General features: G+C 40.4%; 1 protein-coding gene across 4 annotated transcripts in view; it reads left to right on the top strand.

Annotated features, from left to right (window-relative positions):
• Positions 1-25: 25 nt before the first annotated feature.
• The window catches only part of Hectd2 (HECT domain E3 ubiquitin protein ligase 2), a 62,374-nt gene continuing 53,625 nt past the window's right edge, over positions 26-8,774 (top strand). For all 4 annotated transcript variants that reach the window (XM_055614131.1, XM_055614132.1, XM_055614133.1 and 1 more), the window contains exon 1: positions 26-187. In XM_055614131.1, coding sequence (XP_055470106.1) covers positions 56-187 — 132 coding nt within the window. In that variant the 5' untranslated portion in view covers positions 26-55. The remainder of the gene's footprint in view (positions 188-8,774) is intronic.

Raw genomic sequence — 8,774 nt, 5'->3', positions numbered from 1 at the left:
CGGCCGCCGCCGCCGCCGCCGCCGCCTTCTCGAGCCCCAGCCGCCCCGGCCCGACATGAGTGAGGCGGCTCGGGATCCCTCGCCCGGAGCGCTGCCAGCGGTGGCCGCGGCCGCCTCAGAGGAGAGGAAGGGGAAAGAGCCGGAGCGCGAGAAGCTGCCGCCCATCGTGACGGCCGGCGCAGCCGCGGTAGGTGCGGCGGGGGCCGAGGGTCGCCCGGGGCGGCCTGGACAGGGGGCACCGGGGGAGGTCGCGCCTCCTGGGGACCCTTGGCAGCCGCGCCTTCCATGCTCGAGTGTCCGCTGCCCCGTGCTGGGCGTTTGCTTCCTGTCTGGGGTCTGGCTCCCTACTTTCTCCAAAGGGTCGGGCATCGTGTGTTGGACGAGCGTAGATGTCAGGCAGTAGGTTTTCACTGAGGTGGAAAACCTGCCTTGGGGGCGGCGAGGCAGCGCTTCTCTCCTCTCCGCTTTTTCTGCCCTTTCTCCCTTCAGACTCCCGAGGCGACTTTCCACCTAATTCTGACCTTTCCGTTGCTATCAGGGTAGTGGGAGGTAGATGCATCCTTTATTTTTCATATGATACAGACATGTGACTTAAAGGAGAGAGGCTTTTTCTTCCTTTAAAACTCAGTTATCTAAGCTTAGCAGGGGTAATTTCCCAGATGGATTTTGCAAGGGTTATTTGGAAGGCGCTCCCAGCCTTCAAACTCCATCCTGCCAAATGATGTCATGGGACATCATCCCCCCTCTCCCTTCCCCCTGTTTGTACTGGTGGCTTAAGTCTGGTTGCTTAAAATTAACTTCTGGTTTTGACATTTTTATTTGACGTACTATTTTTTAAATACTTTGGGTAAGTTTGCTTTCATGTATTTAAAGATTATGACTTGTCACACATCTGTACGTGATAAAATAGTAAAAGTTCACGGAATATTATACATTTTAATAATTTCTACTTGTAATTAGTTTCTTGAAGCAATCCTCCTAAGTGACTAAGAACTTACTAAAATAGCTCACTCTTTACAGAGTATTAGTATCAGAATAGTTGTTATGATTTGATAGGTTTTTCAAAACTGTCTAAAGCCTGTAATAACTGGAAATTGTTAAAGACAACTCTTTTATGCTAAGTCAGTGCAGCAAATCGTGGACAGCACACGTTTAAGAGCGTAGCTGATTGGTAAATTGTATCTGTGGTTAGGGATTACCTTGGGAAATGCTTGGAAGCAATTTGTCATTCAAATTATGGTCTGCTGGTGCCCCGGTTTTCAGAGCTAATTATGTAGGACTTTTTAAGGCCAATGTGTTTTTCGTGTTTGTTTATTCTTCAAGTCTCTGTGTATGTATGTGGTGTGTGGATACGTGTGAGTGTGGGTGTACCTGTGTGGATGTCAGAGGAAAACCTCTGAGGTCAGTCCTCACCTTTGAACTTATTTGAGACAAAGTCTCGTTTCTGGATCTTCATAAGCCAGGTTTCCAAGAATCTCTTATCCCTGCTTCTTATCCATCTATAGGAGCATTAGGGTTACGGATGCACATCAATGAACCTCTTTGCATGGGTTCTGAAGATATGAACTCAGATCCACACACATGGGGCCAAGTGCTTTTTTTTTACCTGTTGAGCCATCTCCCCATCCTCACAACAGTTTTTTCCTAGGGTGGTTAAGAAGGAAAAAATGTATTTGCTTTTAGAAGCAATTATATGAATGAGTTTACTTTCTAAGGGCAAGCACCTTTCCATAATCGTGTGTGTGTGTGTGTGTGTGTGTGTGTGTGTGTGTGTGTGTGTGTGATCAGTGTAACAAAAGGAGGTTTGGAATTTTAAAGTTACAGAAGTTGATACAGTGTGCATGTAAATCTAACATCTGTTATCTGAACCCCATAGGTCTTTGTGAGTTCAAGTTTTTCAGATTTTGAAGAAAGCAATTAAGTAAATATACCACATGCAATACCTACACTACAGTCCTGACCAGTTTCCCAGCATCAGTCATATTTAAAACTGTAGAAAATGTACTGTCTGGTCACACTAAATAGAATAAGGTTAAAAAATTGTCTCGTGTCATTTTAAGTCAGATTCACATTTTGCTACCAAACGAATTGCAAAGACATTTGTTTTAGGATTGTGGACTAGTCAAAAAGACTACAGGTCAAGAATTTAAAATTTTTTTTAAACATAGGGGAAAACAACTGTTTGGAAGAGCAAAGTTGGGATTATTCTGAGGCAGTTTCTTTGGTGTCTTAAAATGTCTTTCAACATTGGTATTGCTGTTACATTTTTAAATGGCACTTTAAGAGAACAATGTAAGTATGCATGTATATTCGTCAAGGAGATGTTCAGAGCTGAAAATTTGAGGTATCACAATAAAAGGCCTGAGAAAAAAGTATGCTGACTTCTGAAGATCAGGAAAGCGGGGGCAACTGGGATGATGGGATTCTCCAGTGGGGTGGAGAAGGCTGGATGGAATATGATGGACAGGGAAAGACAGTTTGTTACCTCTTAGGTTGTTTTCAAACCCCGTCTGGGTTAAGCAGAACTCAGGGTTTGTTTATTAACCTAACTGACATCAATAACTTTGGGGGCCTTGTATTGATTCTTCCGGTTTTGCCCAAATTAATGGCTTCGTCTTTCCAAGTTGAGTTTGTTTCAATTCAAGTAGCCCTGTAATCATGGCTTTTTCAGAAAATTAGTGTTCCATGGTTATGACAGTGTGGAAACAAATAAGACTGACAGCTCACTAAAATAGAGGGTGGATTATGCTGATTCTAAGTAAGGCTAAAAAGTTTAAGCTGTATTCTGAAGGCTTAAAGAGGGATGCCATGATGGGACAAAGCATGCTAGAAATTGATAAATCCTGAGACTGCTTCTGAGCCAAATTTCATTCAGAAATCCTGACACAGTTCTCAAGCTAGACAGACCATAGAGTTACTTTGGTAGGATGTTGAGGTCCTGACTCACATCCCACCCTAAGACACCAGTTTTCAATATTTGATGCACACTAAAATCACCTGGGAAACATTATGAAGGCCCAAATACAAGCTCTTTAAATCAGAATTGCTGAGAACAGAGACTATTAGATTCCTTGGTATAACTAAGCAAAAACCAATGCTGTGTATACTGAATTAAAAGGTCTATGAGCACAGCTCAGCAATCCCTGTTTTAAAACTACACCCTCATCCCAAGTATATTTAGGAATAGCTGTTAAAATGGTTTTGTGGGAAAAAAAAATGGTTTTGTGAGAGATGTTAGGGGGAGGAATACTGAAAGGAATGGCTGTTGGAGTAGCTCAGAGAGAGATGCTCAAGAAGCCTTGAACAGAGCCCTCAGAGCACTATTCCTGTTGAGACTTGGCCTTATGCTGAAGAGGAGGCACAAATCCAGAGCTGAGGCCAGTAACAAATTTGAAGTTGTGAAGGGCTGCTGATGGAAATACCGAATTCACAAGGCTACAGATTGAAGTGGAGACAAATATCATAAATTAGTTACTGCTTTAATACAAATGTCAAAAAAAAAAAAAACCTGAAAACTGAAGGAGAAAATACTCAAAGGACAGGCAGAACTAACTGTGGCAGGTGGGAACAAGTTTTATCCTTCTTCAATGTTTAATGAGCTGAACAGGAAAGAGAGATTCTCCATGGGATGGGATATACCAAGGAACAAAATGGATTCAAGAGAGATAATTTTTATATAACCTGGGGGTGGGGTGAAGATAAATCAGTTTAGTTTCTCTCTTTCTCTCCTTATCTATGTCTCTCTCTCTCTCTCTCTCTCTCTCTCTCTTTCTCTCTCTCTTTTTCTCTGTGTGTGTGTGTGTGTGCGCGCGCGTGTCTTGCAGGGAATCAAATACGGGGCTTTATGCACATACTTTCTGCATCTACATCCCTAGTTTAGAATTTCAAAGAGACGTTTGCCCACAAATAGAAGATTAGGAACTGTGTCAAATAACAAATTGAAGGTAGGAAAAGAGTTTGAGGGGAACACAAGCTGTGGAGGACATGAGTGACAAGTTTGTGCTGTGAAATAATGGGGTTGCTAGAACCTCTGGACCAAGGTGGAACTAGCAGTCGCTGAAGATGTGTTAGGCTTAGCTTTGCACTAACTGCTGCAGAAAACACAGACAAGGCTTAACTAGAATGCCCTACCTCAGGTAATTTGGGGCTAATAGATAAAGAACAAATCAGTATTTAAAAGCCACAATAAGCTACAGAAACAGTTTACAGTATAGGAAATCAGTGTGCAAAGAACTGTGAAGAAAGGCCTTGAAGTAAAGGTAATCATTTAAGCTGGCTGGCCATTGAAGGAATGACAGGATCTGGATGAGCAGAAGAAAATATGCAAAGTAAACAGTGGGTAAAATAACACGAGAAGCCTTAAAGGGAAAAATTAGAGAACAGTAAATCAAGCCCAGTGGAAGCATGCTGGGGACTTGTGGGAGGTATGTAAGGGTGCGTAGGGACTAGAGAAGTTTGGACGTTTCCCCTGTGGTTAGTGGAGAGCTTTTGGAATTCCTTGAATAGAGGAGCAACATAATGAAATTCCTGGTAGTGTATAGTTAAACTGGAGGAAGTAGGAGGAAGAAAGTGAAAGAAGGAGGGTTGTGGTTCATGATTGAGATGGTGAGCACATCCATTGGGGTGGTGACTACAGAATAAACTGTGTAGGGTAGAGGAATCTACACAATGTGGAGTGGAGGGAGCGGAAGTGAAGCATAAGAAAGATTAATGAGGGAAAAAAATACTTCGTTTTCCAGAGAAAGTTTCTCAGAAGAAGAAAAAAGGCACATAAAAAAAGCAGTTCAGCCAGTAACATTACAAAAGTGTGTGTGTATACTTACCTAACTATGCACAGCTAAGCATTTGGAACAGTCTTACATATGGAAACTCTTGTGCCCTTTGTATATTATATTGTAAATGAGGTAGTGTACAGAGAAAATAAAATGTTGGTGAAAGTATGTAATTTAATAAACTAAAGATTTTTTTAAAAATACATATGACCTGGCTTGGTGGTCCATGCTTCAGCCTAGCACTTTCAGGAAAAAGAAGTAGACCAGTTTCTTGAGTTCTGGAACAGTTGGCACTACATAGTGAGTCTGTTTGTCTGTCTGTCTCTCTCTCTCAAAAAAGTATATGTATATAACAAGTAACAACCATTGAGTACATACTCTGCACTATGCATTTTTCATGTACCACGTGTCATTTAGTCAGTTAATACAACCAATAACAATCACACAACAGCCCAGTATGTAGGTTATTACTCCATTTTCCAGGACAGATGTTTGAGTCAGATGTCTTGTACATTGCCAGGGGTAAATGTACAAAGGTACCTTTGTACTAAGGTACAAAGGTTGTTTCAAAAATCTTTTGTTTCTTCATTCTGAGCTCTGTATGTGCCTCTCTGGAAGCACGAAGATCCTACACCTAAAGCAGTGACTCCAATTTGGAAAAGAGGATGTGGTCCAGGAATGCGTTTATTCAAATTTGTTCTCTTTATTTATTTATTTATTATGTTTATTTTATTTTATTTTTTTAAATATTAGTTACAGTTTATTAATGTTGTATCCCAGCTGTATCCTGCTCCCCCATTCCCTACCAAACCCACCCTCCCTCCCTCCTCTCCCTGCCCCTTTCCACAGATCTGACGCTAGCTTATCGGGTCTCTTCAGGACTGGCTGCAATGTCTACCTCTCTGGCCTAGCAAGACTGTTCCTCCCTCAGAGGTGGGGAGGTCAAAGAGCCAGCCATAGAGTTCAGGTCACAAATAGTTCCTGTTCCCCTTACTAGGGAACCCACTTGGATACTGAGCTACCATGGGCTACATCCGAGCCAGGGGGTTCTAGGTTATATCCATACATGGTCCTTGGTTGGAGATACAGTCTCATAAAAGACCCCTGTGCCCAGATATATTTGGTCCTTGTGGAGCTCCTGTCCTCTCCAGGTCGCACTAACTCCCCCTTCTTTCATATGACTCGCTGCACTCTGCCGAAGGTTTGGTTATGAGTTTCAGCATCTGCTTTGATACATTGCTAGGTAGAGTCTTTCAGAGGCCCTCTGTGGTAGGCTCCTGTCCTGTTACTTGTTTTCTCTTACTTCCAAGGTCCATCCCATTTATCTTTCTAAGTGAGGTTTGATCATCTTATCCCGGTTCCTCTTTCTTGTTTATCCTCTTTAGGTGTACAAATTTTAATGTTTATCCTATCTTATAGGTCTAGTACCCACTTATAAGTGAATATATACCGTCTTTCTGCTCTTGGGATACCTCACTCAGGATCATCTTTTCTAGATCCCACCATTTGCCTGCAGATTTCATGATTTCCTTGTTTTTAATTGCTGAGTAGTATTCCATTGTGTAAAAGCACCACAATTTCTGTATCCATTCCTCCATTGATGGACATCTGGGTTGTTTCCAGGTTCTGGCTATTACGAATAAAACTGCTACAAACACGGTTGAGCAAATGTCCTTGTTGTGTACTCGAGCATCTTTTGGATATGAAGTGGTATAGCTGGATCTTGAGGAAGCACATTCCTAGTTGTCTGAGAAAGCACCAGATTGATTTCCAAAGTGGTTGTACAAGTTTACATTCCCACCAGCAATGGAGGAGGGTTCCTCTTTCTCCAAATGGGACCTCGTGAAACTGAAAAGCTTATGTAAAGCAAAAGACATGGTTGTCAGAACAAAACGACAGCCTACTGACTGGGGAAGGATCTTCACCAACCCTGTATCTGATAGAGGGCTGATATCCAGAATATATAAAGAACTAAAGAAGTTAAAAAGCAATAAATCAAACAATCCAATTAAAAAATGGGGTACGGGGCTAAACAGAGAATTCTCTGTAGAGGAATATAGAATGGCAGAAAAACAAACAGATGTTCAATGTCCTTAGCCATCAGAGAGATGCAAATCAAAACAACCCTGAGATTTCACCTTACACCTGTCAGAATGGCTAAGATCAAATTTGTTTTCCAAAGAAGGAATATTATGGGAAAGCAAATATATTCTAGAATATATGATCATTTGATTTTAATGTTATAAATATGTAGTTAAATTATATATAAAACAAAGCAATCTGATAAAGTAAAAATAACCTCTCAAAGAGAGATTAAAATAATTCTTAAACAGTTTTCAGTTGGTAGCTATATAAATACATATCCTTGGTTTCTAATTTTGAGGTGATTGTAAAGTCTCTCAACTTTTTTTTTTCTTTTGCTTCAAAGTGAGAAAGCACATCTGTTCATTCTCTCATTCATCCTTATTTCAGGATCTAGAACACAAATAGTTTGACTATATTTAATAATTGGAGAAACATGGGCTTCTAAATTATGAACCAAAGAACACCCCCCAAATGAGACCACTTTGTTATATGTAGTTCTTTGTCTATAAAATGAGGAAAATAATAGTAGTGCCTACCTCATATAACAGATATGAAATTTAAAATAAAGCACATAAAAAGCTACACCTGTAGTGAGAAATTATAAGTCAGGCAGTCCTTGCTGTTCCTATCATTGTGATACTTTTCTTATCAGCCCTCTGTATCAAGTCTCAAGCTCTGTATCAATTGCCTTTACCCGTCTCTCTCCAGTCTACACAGAATTAAAGGATTCTCTGCACTCTGAACTCTGCAAGACTGGTATATGTGAGAATTCATACGAATTTCTTTTTGAAAAAGAAAAAAAATAGCTTTAAAATTGTGTAGAGCTTAGTGTGGTCATAATTAGCAACTTCTTTTGGTGTTGTATTTTAAAATTAACTTGTCTATTTTTAGAGTTGAGAAGAAAAAGATCAACAGTGGATGAATGAGGAGGTGGGTAGAGCACAGAGGCTCTGGAAGCTTCAGTTTCTGTTTTTCATCTACTTTTTTCTAGCATTAGAGTTGATTGCATGGATAAAATGTTTTCAAATATATGTTTTGATTTTTAAAAAATTTATTATTTTATGTGTCTGCATCTGTACACCATTTGGGTGCTTGGTGTCCAAGGAAGTGGTAAGCCTCCATTGCTGCCAGGAATTGAACCTGGGTCTGTCACAGGAACAAGTACCCTTAACCACTGAGCTAGCTCTCCAGCCCTGGCTAGAATGTTTTATGGTGAGCCTTCTGTATATGGGAATAACAAGTTGTTCTTAAATTGATATTTTTACATTAAGAGAGATCTGTGTGACATTTTAGAAAGCAGTTAAAATACTGATTAGAATGAATATAGTTGGGCTGGGGGTGTGGCCCAATGGTAGAACACATTCCCAGAATGCACAAAGTCATGGTTCAACCCCAGCCCAGGACAGTATGGGTAGGGATCAAAGAATGGAATGTTGAATATATGCTTTAAATTTAAATTGTATTGAAATTTTACTAACTAGGCTAAATTGAAAAGTCATTCTGAAGTCTAATTATCAGAGGTGCAATAAAATTAACTTGGTGTTAATTCAGACGTTTTTAAATTAAAGAACAACAAGATTCTTATTAATTAGTTATAGAATTGTGACCTTATTCTAAAAGTAGTATTTAGGTCTAGAGAGATGACTCAGAGGTTAAGAGCACTTACTACTCTTTCAGAGGACTGAAATTCATTTCCTAGTGTCCATGTCAGATGCCTCACAACTACCTGTGACTTTGGCTCCAGAGGATCGGATCCTCTTCTTGCCTCTGTACACTGCATACATGTGCACATCAGTACACAGAGCCATAGCACAAAAATAAAGCCTGAAGGTAATTTTCTGCATAAGGATAATATCTTTATGCAGCTTCAGTGTGTGTGTGTGTGTGTGTGTGTGTGTGTGTGTGTGTGTGTGTGTG

This window comes from Psammomys obesus, unplaced genomic scaffold (genome assembly GCF_907164565.1).
Source record: "Psammomys obesus unplaced genomic scaffold, mPsaObe1.curated_primary_1811, whole genome shotgun sequence".
In the NCBI taxonomy this organism is placed as follows: Eukaryota; Metazoa; Chordata; class Mammalia; order Rodentia; family Muridae; genus Psammomys; species Psammomys obesus.
Note: the sequence above shows the minus strand (reverse complement) of the source record. Positions and strands in the feature narration are given on the sequence as shown.